Here is a 20,086-nt window from a genome sequence, read left to right as displayed (position 1 = left end):
AAAAAAATAAAAAATTACCATGTTATGTGCCTTATATTTACATCAAGAGAGTTGATTTAAATTAAAAAAATTATATTTATGTATGTTTTCGAGATCCTGTGATTTTTTACTCATAAGAAAAGTAGGTAGGATTATAGACTAATTAATCTTAATCAGAAAGAAAGCAGGAAGAAAAAAAAATTAAATGATTACGATTGGAAATGAAAAAATTACACTCTTTTGATAATATAAATAATGGTGATGTAAACTATGAAGCTATATTCTGACATCCATTCCAATAAACCACTTAAAAGCTGTACCGTCGACCGAACGAGCACAAGGGAAGGGAGTATGCATTATATGCTACGTTCAGGCCCTTTGAGTGAAGATTGGCAGCCATACACCAAACTTTCGTACGCTCACAAGTCTTTAAGGTTCTGCATGCAGAATGTGCAGCTTAGCATTTCCGCCATGGAAGGACATATGCGACGTAGATGCTTGCCAAGCCATCCAACGTGAGATGGCTAAGATGACCATGAGATTCACGTTTACGTACCTCAGCTTCCATCCTTGGCCGACACCCAAGTGTTACGAAGGATGAGATGGAGAGGGATCATCATCTCCAATTCAGCCCTTGTAGGTGTTTCTTTTGACTTCATCGCTTGCAGAACCTGATGTGGGTCGATCACGAGATTCACGTTTATGTAGGCACATGTTAACCTTGGAGGGCTACAAATACCCCCATCCTCTTCCCAGAGGGAGGACGTGCAGCATCCACCGTCTTCCCTAAGTTTCTTCCTGTGCAAAAGAAAGGAGTCTGCAAATGGTGAGAGAGGAGGCTTTGCCTCCGTGACGTCGTTCGTTCTCTTTATACATTCTTGCTGTGCAAGTTGTGTCTGTGTTGTTGCACTGTGTAAGGTTCGATGCATGGTTTATAACGTAATGGCGTTTATTTGCATGCACTGTGTTGTTGCACTTGTGTAGGTAGCGATCACGAGTTTCACGTTTACGTAGGTACTACACGTTTAACGTTTTATTTGAGGAAGATGGTTATGGGCCCGCCAATGTAATATAGGTCCCAGAGGAAGGACGTGCATCATCATCGTCATCTTCTTCTTCTTCTTGTCCACACACACATCCATATCTACATGCAAATGGTTCTTTCTCTTGATCCATTTCCTGCTGTGCAAGGTTTTGATGCATGGTGGTATATAACGTGATGGTGTCGTGCATGCGTGCAGGCGGGAGAGATCAAGGTGGGGCTGTGGGGTGGCAACGGAGGGTCTGAATGGGACATGGGGGCTGCCGACCGCATCACCGAAATCAAGATTGGCGCCGTAGAGGCCATCGACGCCATCGTGATCACCTTCATCCGTAATGATCAGACGGAGACCAAGCACTTCGGCAGCATCGATTTCAAACCCTACGTGGTTCGTCCACTTCGTCATCTTCCTCCTAATTAACATTATCGATTGGTTGTACCTCAATGACAGAAAAGTGTCGTTGTTCAGATTTCTCTGCAAGAGGACGAGTATCTTGTGGGCGTCGAGGGGTCTGTGGATACGATGTGGGGATTAACTCTGGTGAGGAACCTGACGCTGAGGACCAACAAGGACAGCTATGGACCTTTCGGCTCCAGTGGCGGAATACCTTTCTCCGTTCCGCTAGTCTCGGGTAAGATCATTGGCTTCTTTGGACGTGCGGGCGAAATGATTGAGGCCATCGGAGTTTACCTGGCACCGAACTAGACCCCTTGGACTGATACTGCTGCTTCAATAAATGAGTCTTGCTGATACTTGGACTCCATAATAAATGAACTGAAATGAATTGTTACTGTCATCGTACTCCCTCCGTCTCCTCCTTGTAGTCAAAGTTGGAGGTTATCATGAATAAAATAAATAAAGGTCCAGTTTGAATAAAATAAATAAAGTCACATATATATACATATATATACGTGTATATATATATATATATATATATATATATATATATATATATATATATGTGTGTATATATGTATATATGTATATATGTATATATGTATATATATACATATACATATATACATATATATGTATATACATATATACATATACATATATACATACATATATATATATATACATATATACATATATATATATATATATACATATATATAGTTTTTTTAAGACTCCTAGGACTTGTGTTAATATTCACATTAAGACCAGCTTTGGAATAACATGGACAGGGTGCGGAATGCGAAGTTTTACTTCTCGATATTACCGGGATGCCACGTATAATTGAGCTTGACCAATGGATGGTCTCATGCAATGCATGTAGGCTATAGATGAATAGCTTATAAATATCTCAACCGTTCCTTAGAGGATGACATACCACGTTTCCAAATTACCTATACTATTCCACATCTCTAATGGTGAGAGGCTTTCCTCCCCTCTTTTCTCTCTCTCTTTGGAACTAAGAAGACTTGGCTAAGATCGGAGGAGGTGACATGGTTTGCTTGTGTCCGAGCAAAGGTATCTTGAAGGGTGGGGAAGAAAACTAAAAAAATAAGAGGATGTAAAGGGATTGATAGAGATGGCACAGGGTATCGATAGGCGCGAGGCCCACTACTTGGGAAAAGGAAGCTTCTTCGACCCTTTAGCAAAAGGAAGCTCGCACGAGATAAAGTGTGCCTGAAACTTTTGCATGACCATGGGCATGTGTGTTCGCACGAAAAATGATGGACATGATGCATCATTGCCACATTAATTTTATTTTTAAATTAAATGAGAATTAATTACTTCATTTCTTGAGTAGTATCGGAGATAAAACTCATGAAGCTTTTGTGAATGATAGAAGCTCGTAAAGAGTTGTCTCTTGATTTACAATATAAAAACCTACTAATGAGTCAAATTAATCATGTTATATATATAAGATTGAACATTAATTCAATCCAAAGATGTAAGTTTATTAAATTATGAATTAAAGATAATATATTATCTATTCAGCTGCATATATTTTTATAAAATTTTCACTCATTTAGAATAACTATCTGATACTAAGTTAGAAAATTGAATAATGGTACGTTTAAGTCAAATTGATTAATATTTATATTTAGATTTGACAATAATTCAATCCAACTTAAATTTATTAAGACATATAGTTCTTTTGTTGATAATTTTTAAACTGATAATGTGTTTTCAGTTGGTTAGGATGATTAACATTCATGAGATTGAGATCAATTCAACTAAAAAAAACTTAAATTTATCATGATTCATTATAAGTTAACCAATATATTATTATTTTATTTTTATTTTCAAATCTTTTCACCCATAAATATTTCCTTAATACTCATATATGAGTCTATATGATGTGTATTAGTTATATTTTTATGTAACATTTCACATAAGATAAAATATAAATGTATAAATAATGATACAACAAAAAAAGTATCATCGTAAGTATTGGTGTAAAATTATGGATGTAGAGAAGGTACAAGCTCGAAATTCAAAATGATTCACAAGTCAAGGCAAGGCCCTTTTTAATGATAATATATATATATATATATATATATATATATATATATATATATATATATAAGACTCCCAGCTAAGAACTTGCATTAATATTCACATTAAGATTAGTTTGGACTGTTGTGGACAGGACGTGGAATGTGAAGTTTGACTTCTTAGTATTTCCAGGATGTTACGTATAATTGAGCTTGACGAATGAATAGACTCATGCAACACATGTAGGCTATAGGTGAATAGCCTATAAATGTTAGAAACGAAATAGAAAGGAAATTACTAAAGAAGTTTGAATGCTTTAAAAAGTCCCCACAAGATGTTAAAAACGAAATAGAATAGAGGATTTCTGTCAACACAGTAGATAGATTTTCTTATATAGTTGGGGATATCTTATCTGCTATCATATCCCCACAAGATGTTGCTCCTATCAAGGATACCAATCTTGGATCGTTGTAATGTAAAAAGTTCACGAGCGAGAGGCTTTGTGAGTGAGTCGACTAACTGATTAGCCAAATGGACATGAGAAACTCGTAGTTGACGGCGAACAACTTGATCTCGCACAAAATAGAAGTCAATAGCAATATGTTTCATGAGAGAGTGGAACACCGGATTAGCGCACAGATAGGTAGCTACGATATTATTACAATATATTATAGGAGTGGCGTTAATGTTGAGTTTCTTGAGCAGATTTTTGAGCCAATTGAGTTCTGTAGTGACAGTGGCGATGACACAATATTCAGCTTCAGTTGTAGAACTTGCAACTATCTTTTGTTCTTAAAATTTCAACTGATTGGATTAGTGCCAAGGAAGACAATATACCTCGATGTGGATATTCTATCATCAAAGTTGCCTGCCCAATCAGCATTGGTAAAGGCATGAAGCTGAAGTGGAGAGTATTTACGAACAAAGAGACCATGATTGAGGGTCCTCTTAAGATATCGTAGAATTCGTTTGACTGCAGACCAATGCATAGTAGATGACCTCTGCATAAACTGTGATAATTTGTTGACTGCAAATGAGATATCGGGATAGGTGAGAGCTAAGTACTGTAGGGAACCAACGACTTGTCGGTATTGAGTGGGTTTCGTAGTAAGACTTCCATCAGATAATTTGAGAGAGCTACTAGTAGATAGAGGAGTGGTAACCACATTTGCGTCCAGCATGTTTATTTTGGACAATAAATCTTGAATGTATCTTCTTCATGATAGAAAGAGACCGGAAGATGTGAATGTAGTCTCGACATCCAAAAAGTAATTTAGGGGTCCTAGATCTTTGAGCGAGAATCGAGCTGCCAACTGTTCGATAAACAATTGGATTTTTGTAGGGTTGTTACCTATGATAATGATGTCATCCACATATACCAGAATATATATTGTGTCGCTATGGTGTTGTTGTAAGAATAATGAGGAATCAGATTTGGAGTTGAGAAAGTCAACTGAATTTAGAAAAGAGCCAAGTTTAGTGTACCAAGCTCTTAGAGCCTGATGAAGTCCATAAATAGCTTTTCGAAGTTTGAAGACATGCCTTGGATATTAAGGATGAGTGAAACTAGGAGGTTGGTGCATAAATATATCTTCAGTTAGAGTCCCCTGTAAAAAGGCATTATTAACATCCAATTGGCGTAATTGCCAACCCTTAGTGGTGGTCAAACTCAGGATAAGTCTAATTATAGTGGGCTTAACAATGAGACTAAATGTCTTTGTGAAATCAACTCCAAGTATTTGATAAAACCCTTTGGCGACGAGGCGTGCCTTATATTGGGCAATAGAGCCATCAAGGTTCCGTTTAACTCGAAAAACCCACTTACACCTAATGATGTTTTATGAATTATGAAAGGGTACTAAATCCCATATTGAGTTATGGAGGAGGGCATTATATTCCTCACACATGGTGGTATGCCAATGCAGAGATTTTTGGGCTTGAGTGAAGGTGGTGGGTTCAACGGTGGTGGATGAGGAATCGACGATAGCATGAAGATCAAGGACCTGACGCGGTTCGAAAATACCACTCTTAGAGCATGTGGTCAAAGGATGGTCGAGACTACGGGACCGTGAGTTTATGTTGTTGGAAGAAGCGGTTAGAGTCATTAACACATGCTAGGTAAGGTGGAGGTACATTTGGGTCACTTGGCCGAGAAGAAGGCACATATAACAATTGTGATCCTAAACTAAGTACCTCAATAGTTGGAGAAGAAAGAAGTGCAGTAGTAATGAGCAATTGCTGAACCGGAGGAGTGGAATAGTGTAGATCATGAGAGGAGGGACTGGACGATGTCATGGGAGGCTCGTCCGGTTGGATCAGAGGTATACCCCAATGAGAAATGGTTAATGAGGTGGTATGCATGGTAGGAGACGTATGGTTGTGAAAAGAAAAAATAAACTCAACAAAAATAATGTGACGTGATTTAAAAATTTTGTGAGTGTGGAGATTATAGCAGTGGAAAGCATTATGTTCAAAAGAGTTATTTATAAAAACGCATGTATTAGATTGTGATGTTAACTTGTGAAAGGCATAGGGATGCAACCATGGATAACATAGACAACCAAATACTCTAAGTTTACGAAGGTTTGAGGGTTTGTGAAATAGTGTGTCAAAGGGGGATTGGTATTGTAGGACTAGCGTAGGCATTCTATTAATAAGGTAGACGATAGTTTGAAAAGCTACCGTCCAATAGTTTGAAGGCATGGAGGCCTGATGGATAAGTGTGAGCCAAAGTTTCTACTATATGCTGATGTTTACGTTCAGCGGATCCAACAAGTTGAGGAGTATGCGGGGGAGACTTGAGGTGTTGGATACCATAAGCTGAGAGATAGGACGCCGGGGCTTGATATTCACTGCCACCATCAGAGTAAACCGTTTTGATGGTAGACTGAAAGTGATTTTCGACCAACTTTCAAAAAGTGGGAAAGACTGTCGAAATGTCAGATTTCTGGTGAAGAGGATATAACCATGTGTACTTAGTGAAGTGATCTACAAAAATGACATAAAATCTGAATTTATCAAAAGATATGTTTAGTGCAGGGCCCCAAAAATCTGTATAAATGATTTTAAATGGTTTAGAGGTGGAAATGGAATATGAGCCAAATGGCTGTCGATAACTTTTATTACTATAACATGCATCACAATGCATTATAGAGCTATGCGATTTAGAAATAGAAAGAGAGAAACTAGAAAATAATTTATGCTGAATAAGGGATGAGGGATGACCAAGATGATGATGCCACATATCAATTGGAGCCGCAACGGAAGAATGAACAGTGGGCTGGGTTATTTGTGGAGCTCACGTCCATTCGTAAATGTTTCCTCTATTCGGGCCCTAGACCAAGGATGCCCCCGTACTTAAGTCCTTAACAAGAATGGAATCAGGAAAGAATTCAATTGAAGTATTGTTATTTTTACAAAATTGAGAAATAGAAATAAGGTTGCGTTTAATATTAGGGGCGCAAAAAATATTATCGAGTGTAAATGTAGTAGTATCAGAAGTAAACGTTGTGGAACCAATATGAGTTATTGGAACTTCATTACCGTCACCGATGATGATATTTTCATCGCCACTATAGGGATTGTGGAGAGACAAATTCTGAAGATCAGAGGTATTGTGATGGGAGGCGTCAAAGTCCACAATCTAGTTGGGCTGGCTAGTCATCGGAGTAGTGAGAAGATTTGCTTGAGGCCAGTGTGACGGAGCAGGAAGGCGGGGTCGAGACCGACAAACTTTAGCGGAGTGTCCGATTTTATTACACGGCTAGCAGACTACCCATCGTTGGTGGCTTGAAGGGGTAGGATGCCAAGGTGGACGAGTATCGAGGTTGCCACTTTGCGAGAAGTTAGGAGGATAAGGGGGGTGTTGCATGGGACCCATAGGATCAAGAATACCTTTGGTGATGTTCGGAGGGTACCGAGTGTTCTTCCTCTTAGACTTATAACTGACTTGAGCTGTGATAGATAGTCCGGGCATTTTGTCCGCACGCTTCAAATATATCTCATAGTTAGTCAACTTGTCATAAAGTTCTTCAAAGGATACTGGCGAGTCACGTGCCTGAATTGCAACTGCCAATTCCTTGTAATCGTTTCCAAGAACATTTAGGGTATGGATGATGATCTCCTCGTCACATAGGGAATGACCTATTAAAGTCAAGTCATCGATGATAACTTTGATATTTTGTAGATAATCAGTGATAGTACTTTCCTCTTGTTTGGTCACCATCAGCTTGGATAGAAGACTAAGCTTGCGAATACGCAAATGATTCACCAAGATTGTTTGTAGTTTAGATCACGTATCGGCAACAGTCACACATGCAGAAATCAATGGAGCGGCGGATCCAGCAACTGAGGCTTGAATAGCTTGGAGGATGAGACGATCTTGGCGCAGCCACAGTTTGTGAGCTAGATTAGGTACTGGACTAGATTATCCGGGGATGTTTGAGCATGGCTGGTAGACAATTGAAAGAGTCGTCAATGTAACCTAGCAAGTCGTATCCAAATAAGAGATTAGAAAATTGAGCCTGCTATGACCCATGGCTGCTACCCTTTGATAACTTGAAAGGGATTAGTGTGGCAGTATTGATGGAGATAAGCCCGGTAGGAGAAGAACTATGAGTCCCTGCAGAATTAGGATCTGTAATATCAGAAGAAGAAGATAACGAAGTCAACCCAGCCCCCCCGCCTTTTTTTTTTTTTTACAGCAGTGCTTCACGGTAGATGGAGGAAGTGGGGGAGGAAATGTGTGAGAAGAGTACCTGCTGCTGCAGCTGCAGATCACTGCGGCTGCTGATGCTGCAGCTGCGGATGCTTCCTGCAGCTGCGGCTGTGGCTGCAGAAGTTGTTACAGCTGCTGAAGACTGCTGCTACAGCGAAGATTGCTGCGGCAGCGAAGACTGCTGCTGAAGACTTCAGCTGCTACAAATTGCTGCGGCTTCAGAAGCTGCTGAAAACTACTGCTGCAGCGAAGATTGCTGTGGCAGTGAAGACTACTGCGGCAGAGAAACTACGGCGGGGAGCCTGGAAGTGGCAACAGCAGAGGAAGCTGCCACCATGGCAAAGAAGACTGGTGGGGGCTGGTGCTACGGAGGCAACGTTTCGGGCAAATGGAGGACGGCGGCCACCATGGCAGCATAGCGGACGCGAAAGTAGGCGAGGTTCTTGCGAGGGCGGGAGGTGGCCGAGCGGTCGGTGAGTTTGGACCAGCTGCGGTGCTCCGAGAGACAGTGGGTGTAAGAGTCGGAGAGGCAGAAGAAGAAGCCTGCAGGCACCGGAGGAGAGGTAAGCAGCGGCGCTGCCCTTTCCAGCTGGGCAGGAAAGAGGAGGCAGCGGGAGAGGAATCACTGGTCTTCTATCTGCAGGGAGCAGTCCTTCTAAAGATGTTCTTCCCAATATACTTGGGCGGAAGGAGATCTTCGCAATGGCGAGGAATCTCGCTCTGGTTCGGGTTGTGCGCCAGCAGCTACTGCTGGCCAGGAAGCGGTCGCGGAGTTGCGTCAAGGCAGAGAGGTTGGCGTCGGCTGCTGCAGGCCGCGGGAGCTTCGGTTCTTGCTTTTCTTGTGAGAGAAACAGACGCCACAGTCGGCGGTGGTGGTGATGGTGACCGGTGAAGGGAAAGAAGGGCCGAAAGGGGAGGAGGATGGGGAGAAACTGCAGTGGAGAAAGAAAGTCAACACTAATCCTTCCGACTTCCTCACCGACACCCAGAGGAGCAGCAGAACACTTCGGCAGAGCTGCCTACATCCGCCCACAAGGGAGAATGCTATGATAACATGTTAGAAAAAAGATAGAAAAGAAATTACTGAATAAGTTTGAATGTATTAATATGTCCCTCTCCTATTTATACAGATTAGGAGGGAGGATTTCCCTCAACAAAGTAGAGAGATATAGTTGAAAAAATCTTATCTTCTATTAATAAATACTACCAACCCATCCCTAGAGGAGGATATGCAACAAGTCCTAAGTACTCTTTCTCTCTCTCTCCGGGGTACTAAGATCCGTTTGTTTTTTCTTTTTCTTCTTCTCTACTCTCTTTCTTCTTCTCCCACCCAATGAACACCTCTCTAAGAGACAGGTCCTCTCTCCTTTCTTTACTGAATGCTCGTTTACAATATGTATGTTTGATTGCGTGGTGATTATGTTTGGAAATATATTTATATTTTAATATATATTTATGAATGAATATATAGTTATTGGAATGTCTTGAGTATTTGATAAATAATAGCTTAAAATTGGATCGTAAATATACATTGACATAAATATTATTTGGTAAGATTATATTTTAAAAGTTCAATAAATATTATATGATAAAATTTAACCTTCTAATATTTTTAATATGTATTTGAAAATAATTACATATTTTTATTTAAATAAATAAAATAAATGAATATATGTAATATTACAAAATTTTATGTATGACCCATGTTTATAAAAAATATAAAATATAATCATAATAATAAAATGTTTAAAAAGAAATAAATAGTATTTCATATATAAGACATTTGAGAGGAGTTAGCGATAATAAAAATCAAGAAAATGGGAGAGAAAATGAGGGTTGTGATATCTATTATATAATGATAATCTTATGTTTTTAGATGATATCATAGAATACTTTAAAATTTTTGAAAAATTTCATTATCATTAGCATTTGGATATTTGCGATGCATCATCCAAACTAAATAAGATTTGAAAAAAAATTATCAACCCTCAAAGCACATTTAAAATATGTTTTATACTCTCAATGCATATTTTAAATGTTCCCAACATGGGTGGTCTTGCTCGCATTATCACCAACATTACTATTCATGTTGGTGACATCATAGATATCATAGAAATAACGTACTCACAAGGCCGATCACTATAGAGGCTATGGTGGCCACTCTTATGAGGTTGTTAACCAATCATCATTACCATAATATTTTTCATGATTTGAGCTCTAATTTTATCATAATTATAACTTTATTAAGGGAAAAATAATACTCCAAGCTTGGTTGCATTTGCATATTAACCTTGACATCAACCATTATAATGAACACCTTACTGGCATCGAAAAACTTGTGGTAGACTACCAACGCAGGGCAACTTACTCTTCGTACTAATAAAGATACCTATGGAGGGTAAAATTTGTTGGGTCCAGCCCATATGTGGGCTTGGACAAATTTTGGCCATGAGCCCAAATCAAAGAAATCAAGAGAGAAAGGGCAAAATTGAGTGATGATAGTGTGTGTGTGTGCACAGTGAAAGCGTGCAGCGTGTGGCGATGTGCAGAGAAAAGAGGAGAGAGAAAGTAAGGTTTTTGAGTTTTCTATTTGACGATCGGTGGCCAAACGTTGTCAGTTTTGGCCCAAATTTTATGTGGAGAATCCTTACAGCAAACTCTACAATCCTAACGGTGTTGATCTATAGTTTACCCTCTCTAAGGTACTTTCCTATGATATCCACTCTGTGAGACCTAGAATTCTCTTTTGAGGAGATCTGATGATATGCTAGAGCCAAGATCTATATTCTTAATGTTATACTGATCCTCTAGTTATTCTAGAGAAGATCTACTGTAAACCTGTTATCATTATTATTGATAGTGGAAGTTTGAGGTGGACTACGGTCCTGTGGTTTTTCCCACATTGGGTTTTCCACGTTAAAAAGATTTGGTCTCACTGTGTGATTGATTTTTGCTCTATTGTTTATGTTGTGCTGGTTGATATTTTCATTTGGATATCAAGTTGGTATTTTGATGAGGAACCCATTTTGATACACAAAGATGGAAAAGAATATTCCGCTTTAATAGGTATTTCCCAACAAAATTAGATTCATAAGTTCACATATAAAGTCTACAGGACTTACCAATTCACCCGACACTAGTCATTTATGGATTTACAACTATTCTTTAATCGTTCTTAGTTTTCCTTCTTTTTTTTTTTTCTCTCTTACACATCTAATATATGCTAAATTACTTATAATTGTGAGATGTTAGAACTTGTTCGTAACTCATTTTTTGATCTAATTAATTTAATCTTTTATAAACTCTTTAGGATGTAAATAAGATTGCATCTAGGTTAATTCTTTGCGGATGAATAATGCAGGGTACCCAAATCTTTTAGGTAAGATTACTTGTATCAATGTATCAGTGAAGTCTACTTCAATTAAATTCCTCTTTAGTTGAAAGAGTAGTATGTTAGTGGATGTCAGAATCATACTGCCCTGCTTCATACATCGAGAAATGGGTCGAAGTCTTGACTTGAATATCAAACTTATTTTTCTCATAAAATTCTAAACCAAAAGTTAGACCCTTTTGTAGCAATAAAAAGGATATATAAAATCATGTTAAATGCAAAAAGCCTCTGTCAATGTGTTCTTCATATGATGGTTGTTAATGTATGTATTGTAACACCCCAATTAGTTCCATATCGGAAGTGGGCAAGGATTATGATTGGCTCATATGCGTCTAATGAGTATACAATATTAACTTCAATTTAAAATTTTTGGTTAGTAGTATGGATCAAATAGAGTTATTATTCAGGTAACCCATCAGGCTCGGATCAAACAGATTATGGTTATATGGGTCTAATGAGTGTACTACATAAACTTTAGCTTTAGCATTTTGGTTAGTGGTATAGACCAAATTGAGTTATTAGCCAGTTAGCCTATAAGGCTCGGGTCGTGACAGGTATCTTCATAGCTCGAATCAAGGTATTGGTACCATCAACAGGTGTTCATTATGTTGGAAGGCTACCATCAACAAGCGAAGCAATTGCACATCTCAACATTGGCGATACATAGGATACAAGGTTTAGATTAGCATAGTTTTAATCATGTAGTTAGATTTTGTGGCTTTTTATAATTGAATATGATATATATAATATAGCTAATTGGATTATGATAATATATATTAGCTAATATAAAAGAAATACTAGGATTCTTTAGGAGATAATATTGATGGGAGGAACTCTCCTAGTACTTATCCTAAACCTCTACTCTTATCTTGGATCTAAAGATGGAGATAATATTGATGGGAGGAACTCTCCTAGTACTTATCATAAACCTCTACTCTTATCTTGGATCTAAAGATGGTGCCTTAGGACCTAGGGACTGAATAAGATTGTGCATCTCAGTTGAAAGATTAGTCTCTCTCTCAACTCTTATCTTGGATCTAAAGATAGTGCCCTTGCAGATCAAAACAGAGATATTGATTTCAATCATGACATAAAAGATCATTTCTATATTTAATATAACATATTACAAGGTTTTATTTGAGTCAAACTTCCCCTTAGCTATCCCAATTTGACTATGACCCATTAATCAGAAATAGTAGCCCTTCATAGTTTCTAGATCAACATAGTTTTGATCATATAGACATCTTCTTTACATTTTATTCATCTTCTTCAACTTGTGTTTCGACATTCTCCTGCATTCTTTCAAAGAATACACAGATTTCTTAAAGAAATGAGATAATGAAGAAAAGCACATTACAATTAGTATCATATTAAGTCCATTTATACATGGTGAAAGATAAGATTTCTTTAACTGAGCAGAGAGATTGCCTCATGCAATTGAGGAAATCTCATCTGCTATGCAGTTGAGGAAATCTCTCTGTTATCTTCGCAAGATCGAGCTCCTGTCAAGGATACCGATCTTGGACTGATGCAACAAAAATAGTTTGCGAGCTAAAGGCTTCGTGAGTGAGTCTGCTAGTTAATCAACCGTATGGACATGAGAGACACGAAGTTGATGTCTGACAACTTGATCTGACACGAAGTGAAAGTTAATAGCAATGTGTTTCATGCGTGAGTGGAACACTGGATTGACACATAAGTAGGTAGCTCCAACATTATCACAATATATTGTAGGAGTATGGGTAGAACTGACTTTGAGTTCCTTAAGGAGATTTGTGACTCAATTGAGTTCAGTAGTGGTGGTAGCAAGATCACGATATTCAGCTTCAGTTGTAGACCGGGCCACTATCTTTTACTTCTTAGAACTCCAACTGATTGGAATAGACCCAAGAAAGACGACATACCCTGACGTGAAGGTTCTATCATCAAAGTTTCCCGCCCAATTAGCATCAACAAAGGCATGGAGATGAAGTTGAATGGTTTTGTGGAGAAAGAGACCATGATTAAGGTTCCCTTTAAGATACCGCAAAATTTGTTTAACCGCAAACCTATGCATAGCAGAAGGCTGGTGCATGTATTGAGATAATTTGTTGACTGCAAATGAGATATCTTTACGGGTGAGAGCCAAGTACTATAAGGAGCTAAGTACTTGTCGATATTGAGTTGAGTCCGTGGAGGGTTGCCATCACATAATTTGAGTGATTCACTAGTAGAGAGAGGAGTAGCAACTTCTTTCACATACTGCATATTTATCTTTGACAATAAGTCTTGAATATACTTTCTCTATGAGAGGAGGAGGCCTGAGGATGTAAATGTTGCTTCTATTCCCAGAAAGTAACTCAAGGGTCCTAAATCTTTGAGGGAAAATTGATCAGCCAATTGTTTTAAAAATATCTTAATCTCCAAGGGATCATTGCCTGTAACAATAATATCATCTACATATATTAGAAGATATATTATATTTTCATGTTGTTGTCGTAGGAATAAAGAGGTATCAGACTTAGAGTTGATGAAGCCAATTAATATCAGAAGCGATCCAAGTTCAGTATACCAATCTTTTGGAGCTTGACGGAGTCCATAAATGACTTTTTATAATTTGCAAACATGTCTCGGATACTAGTGATGAACAAAGCCAAGGGGTTGCTGCATAAAGACATCTTCAGTTAGAGTCTCCTGTAAAAAGGCATTGTTAATGTCCAGTTGTCGTAAGTGCTAGTCTCTAGAGATGGCCAAACTTAGAATAAGCCGAATTATTGTGGGTTTAACTACAGGACTAAAAGTCTCTGTAAAGTAAACTCCAGGTCGTTGATGAAACCCTTTGGCTACTAATCATTCTTTATATCATGCAACGGACCCGTCGGGATTCTGCTTAATTGGATTCTAATGATACATATATTTTCTAATAGAAAAGAAATACTATGATTCCTTATGAGATAGTGCACTAACTTATTGGGACCCGCATCTTTTAATATAACATATTACAAGGTTTTCTTTGAGTCAAACTTTCCCTTAGCTATCCCAAGTTGCCTATGACCTATTAATCAGAAATAGTAGCCCTTGATAGATTCTAGATCAGCATAGTTTTGATCATGTAGACATCTTCTTTACTTTTTATTCATCTTCTTCAACTTGTGTTTCAACGTTCTTCTGCATTCTTTCAGAGAATACACAGATTTCTATATGTACCAGAGGTTAGCTGAAAAAAATGGAAGTGTACCGAAAAAAAACAGTGCTCTTTTGAATAGTTGAATCCTGCAGAGTTACTTTTTCTTATAATTCATAAAAGAAAATAAGTTTTGGATCAAAAACAATCTAATGAATGGAAGGATAAGACTAAGTTTCTGAACTCTAATCCTTTACCGAGGACGAGTGAAAACCTCCATAATTGAAAGAATCCTGCAGTTTGTTTTTAAGCTTCATGAAGGACAAATCAAACAGTGCCTTCTCCTTCAGTGTTCACTATTTCATGAGCTGGAGTGGCCTACCACAAACAATACTTAGTTTGGCCTGTTATGGATGAACTGATAGGAAAGCATTTCTTGGCTTCGGAATTCAATTGGCTATCTCTCATAAGCAACCATCAATTTCAGCTCTTACCCAGTCAAGTTGGCTTAAAAATGCATGCTCAAATCACAAGTCATCTTCCTCACCACACACTATTATGTGCACACGCATTTATCCTCTCCTTGTACCAAATTATTTTTGGGTGGAACAGATCCACTTTCTGGTTCCATGGATCGCTCAATTATGTGATTTGACAACAATGATGACCTTCTCAAGGTTCTTGGAATCTTCATACAGCATTACCATCAAAGCTCACACACCTCTTGAAGAAATTTCTATTCAAAACATGGTGTCAAGTATCAACAGGAGAAGAAAAATCAGAGCAACATTATGAATGTCATCCACTCCATAACTTTCCATAATATTTAGGACTTCAAAATAGGTGATATTAGTAAAATTTTCTTCTGAATGTATTGGGTTTTGAGTTTATAATACAACTTGTGTCATGCACAAAACAACAGCCTTTTACTCAAACAAATAAGAAAGGTCATGTTTCTGCATCAAGAGACTCGCTTTGTTTTTTATATATGACAGTCATAGATAAAGTGGAACACATCTCACCCAATCATTTAGATTAATATTCTCTTGCCGACAGTTCTTTTGGATGTCTTTTGAATTCTATAGATGAATGAGATGGTGTACAAAATATTCTGGAGTTGGGTTTCCATCTGCCATTGCATCATTTCGTGTAAAATAATTATCCTCCCAAAAGTGATCATGTAAAAGCCAGTGGAACCGTTTTTTTTTTTTTTCCTTTCTCATAACCTCATATCCAAATGTTTGCCACAAGCATTCGATCATGAGATGCAGTCAAAAGTTCTAAACGGCATGCAGTGAAAATGAAATAATCAAGTGATACTAGATGTGGAAGGTATTTTTTTGTGAACGTTACTCTCATTCTCAAAAAATAACTGAAGATTCCTAAGTGTTTGATGAAGAATTGATCTATCAATTATTTAAGAAATTGCTTGATATCCATGGAATTATTGTCGTTGATGATAATATTATCTACATAAACTAGTGGATATATAGTACATCTCTTTTATTATCATACAAATAAAGAGCAAAAGTAAGCCATGTATGGTATAACAAGTTTTGGAGTTTGGCAAAGTCTATAAAAACCTTTCTATAGTTTACATACTTGGTTTAGATATTGAGGGTAAATTAAATCACGAATTGGTCCTTAAATACATTTCAATTAAGATCTCTTGCAAGAAAGCAATGTTAATATTTAATTAGGCATGCCATCCTTAAGTGATAATCATACTAAGGATGAGTCGAATTATCATTGGTTTAATAATTAGACTAAAGATCTTCGTAAAATCAACACATGCTCATTGGTAAACCCTTTAGTCATTAGATGTGCTTCATATTAGCAATGGATCCATCTGGGTTTTGCTTAATTTGAAAGATTCACTTACACTTGATGAAGATATAAGACCAAGATCTTGGTGTTAACTTGTGTGAAGTATAGGGGCACAATAAGGGATAACATAAACAATCAAATATTTCAAGTTTTTAAAGGTTTCGAGGTTGTTATGAAATAGTCTTAAAAATTATGATTGGTGTTGTAGGATTAGGGTGTGTATATAGTTAATGATGTGGATTGTAATTTGAAAGGCTGCTGACCAAATGGTTGATGACATGGAGGCTCAGTATAGGAGGATGATATCAGTTTCGATTATATGTCGGTGCTTTCGTTCAACAAAGTCAAATAATTGAGGTATTTATGATGATGACTTGAGATATTATATAGCACATGATGTGCGATTAATTGTTAGAGCTTAATATTTACCTCCTCCATCAAAGTAAACTATTTTAATAATAGACTTAAAAACGTTCTCGATCATCTTTTTAAAATGAATAAAAACTACAATTACTTCAGATATATGTTTGAGAGGATAAAGCTATGTATATTTAGTAAGTAACCTATGAAGATAATATAAAATATAAAATTATAAGCAGAAATATATATTTGTTGTTGGTACGTTATAAGGAGAAGCAAAAAAAAAAAGAAAAGAATGAAAGAATGAAAGCGAAAAACAATTAAAATCTAAAATGGATATAGAACCCAATATGTGGGGGAAAACCTAAGAAAGACACCAACCAGAAGAAAAAAATAAGTGCAAAGAAATAAGAAAAAAAAATGTGGGTTGTTGTTGCTGCGTTATATGGATAAATAAAAAACGGTGAAAGAAAAGAATGGAAGAAAAAAAAAATCAAAAGAAGGCACCAACTGGGAGAAAAAAAAAGGGGGGGTTGGATTGCTGTTGGTGCGTTATAAGGAGAAATAAAAAACAACAAGAAAAAAGGAAAAAAAGGAAAAAATAAAAAATTACCATGTGATGTGCCTTATATTTACATCAAGAGAGTCGATTTAAATTAAAAAAATTATATTTATGTATGTTTTCGAGATCCTATGATTTTTTACTCATAAGAAAAGTAGGTAGGATTATAGATTAATTAATCTTAATCAGAAAGAAAGAAGGAAGAAAAAAAAATTAAATGATTACGATTGGAAATGAAAAAATTACACTCTTTTGATAATATAAATAATGGTGATGTAAACTATGAAGCTATATTCTGACATCCATTCCAATAAACCACTTAAAAGCTGTACCGTCGACCGAACGAGCACAAGGGAAGGGAGTATGCATTATATGCTACGTTCAGGCCCTTTGAGTGAAGATTGGCAGCCATACACCAAACTTTCGTACGCTCACAAGTCTTTAAGGTTCTGCATGCAGAATGTGCAGCTTAGCATTTCCGCCATGGAAGGACATATGCGACGTAGATGCTTGCCAAGCCATCCAACGTGAGATGGCTAAGATGACCATGAGATTCACGTTTACGTACCTCAGCTTCCATCCTTGGCCGACACCCAAGTGTTACGAAGGATGAGATGGAGAGGGATCATCATCTCCAATTCAGCCCTTGTAGGTGTTTCTTTTGACTTCATCGCTTGCAGAACCTGATGTGGGTCGATCACGAGATTCACGTTTATGTAGGCACATGTTAACCTTGGAGGGCTACAAATACCCCCATCCTCTTCCCAGAGGGAGGACGTGCAGCATCCACCGTCTTCCCTAAGTTTCTTCCTGTGCAAAAGAAAGGAGTCTGCAAATGGTGAGAGAGGAGGCTTTGCCTCCGTGACGTCGTTCGTTCTCTTTATACATTCTTGCTGTGCAAATTGTGTCTGTGTTGTTGCACTGTGTAAGGTTCGATGCATGGTTTATAACGTAATGGCGTTTATTTGCATGCACTGTGTTGTTGCACTTGTGTAGGTAGCGATCACGAGTTTCACGTTTACGTAGGTACTACACGTTTAACGTTTTATTTGAGGAAGATGGTTATGGGCCCGCCAATGTAATATAGGTCCCAGAGGAAGGACGTGCATCATCATCGTCATCTTCTTCTTCTTCTTTTCCACACACACATCCATATCTACATGCAAATGGTTCTTTCTCTTGATCCATTTCCTGCTGTGCAAGGTTTTGATGCATGGTGGTATATAACGTGATGGTGTCGTACATGCGTGCAGGCGGGAGAGATCAAGGTGGGGCTGTGGGGTGGCAACGGAGGGTCTGAATGGGACATGGGGGCTGCCGACCGCATCACCGAAATCAAGATTGGCGCCGTAGAGGCCATCGACGCCATCGTGATCACCTTCATCCGTAATGATCAGACGGAGACCAAGCACTTCGGCAGCATCGATTTCAAACCCTACGTGGTTCGTCCACTTCGTCATCTTCCTCCTAATTAACATTATCGATTGGTTGTACCTCAATGACAGAAAAGTGTCGTTGTTCAGATTTCTCTGCAAGAGGACGAGTATCTTGTGGGCGTCGAGGGGTCTGTGGATACGATGTGGGGATTAACTCTGGTGAGGAACCTGACGCTGAGGACCAACAAGGACAGCTATGGACCTTTCGGCTCCAGTGGCGGAATACCTTTCTCCGTTCCGCTAGTCTCGGGTAAGATCATTGGCTTCTTTGGACGTGCGGGCGAAATGATTGAGGCCATCGGAGTTTACCTGGCACCGAACTAGACCCCTTGGACTGATACTGCTGCTTCAATAAATGAGTCTTGCTGATACTTGGACTCCATAATAAATGAACTGAAATGAACTGTTACTGTCATCGTTATCATGAATAAAATAAATAAAGGTCCAGTTTGAATAAAATAAATAAAGTCACATATATATACATATATATACATGTATATATATATATATACATATATATACATGTATATATATATATATATATACATATATACATATATACATATATATATATATATATTTATTTATATATATATATATATATATATAGTTTTTTTAAGACTCCTAGGACTTGTGTTAATATTCACATTAAGACCAGCTTTGGAATAACATGGATAAGATGCGGAATACGAAGTTTTAATTCTCGATATTACCAGGATGCCACGTATGATTGAGCTTGACCAATGGATGGTCTCATGCAACGCATGTAGGCTATAGATGAATAGCTTATAAATATCTCAACCATTCCTTAAAGGATGACATACCACGATTCCAAATTACCTGTACTATTCCACATCTCTAATGGTGAGAGGCTTTCCTCCCCTCTTTTATCTCTCTCTCTTTTTGGAACTAAGAAGACTTGGCTAAGATCGGAGGATGTGACATGGTTTGCTTGTGTCCAAGCAAAGGTATCTTGAAGGGTGGGGAAGAACACTGAAAAAACAAGAGGATGTAAAGGAATTGATAGAGATGACACAGGGTATCGATAGGCGCAAGGCCCACTCTTACTTGTGAAAAGGAAGCTTCTTCGACCTTTTAGCAAAAGGAAGCTCGCACGAGATATCGTGTGCCCGAAAATTTTGCATGACCATGGGCATGTGTGTTCGCACGAAAAATGATGGACATGATGCATCGTTGCAACATTATTTTTATTTTTAAAT

General features: G+C 37.8%; 2 protein-coding genes across 2 annotated transcripts; both read left to right on the top strand.

Moving 5' to 3' along the window:
- Positions 1 to 729: 729 nt before the first annotated feature.
- LOC135644796 (protein GOS9-like) lies at positions 730 to 1,823 on the top strand. Its single transcript, XM_065162711.1, has 3 exons — positions 730 to 805; positions 1,221 to 1,409; positions 1,491 to 1,823. The coding sequence occupies exons 1-3, from the start codon at positions 803 to 805 to the stop codon at positions 1,725 to 1,727; spliced, it is 429 nt and encodes a 142-aa protein (XP_065018783.1). The 5' UTR covers positions 730 to 802; the 3' UTR covers positions 1,728 to 1,823.
- Positions 1,824 to 18,192: 16,369 nt separating this feature from the next.
- LOC103975021 (protein GOS9) lies at positions 18,193 to 19,281 on the top strand. Its single transcript, XM_065162703.1, has 3 exons — positions 18,193 to 18,268; positions 18,684 to 18,872; positions 18,954 to 19,281. The coding sequence occupies exons 1-3, from the start codon at positions 18,266 to 18,268 to the stop codon at positions 19,188 to 19,190; spliced, it is 429 nt and encodes a 142-aa protein (XP_065018775.1). The 5' UTR covers positions 18,193 to 18,265; the 3' UTR covers positions 19,191 to 19,281.
- Positions 19,282 to 20,086: the final 805 nt, after the last annotated feature.

This window comes from Musa acuminata, chromosome BXJ3-8 (genome assembly GCF_036884655.1).
Source record: "Musa acuminata AAA Group cultivar baxijiao chromosome BXJ3-8, Cavendish_Baxijiao_AAA, whole genome shotgun sequence".
NCBI lineage: Eukaryota > Viridiplantae > Streptophyta > Magnoliopsida > Zingiberales > Musaceae > Musa > Musa acuminata.
Note: the sequence above shows the minus strand (reverse complement) of the source record. Positions and strands in the feature narration are given on the sequence as shown.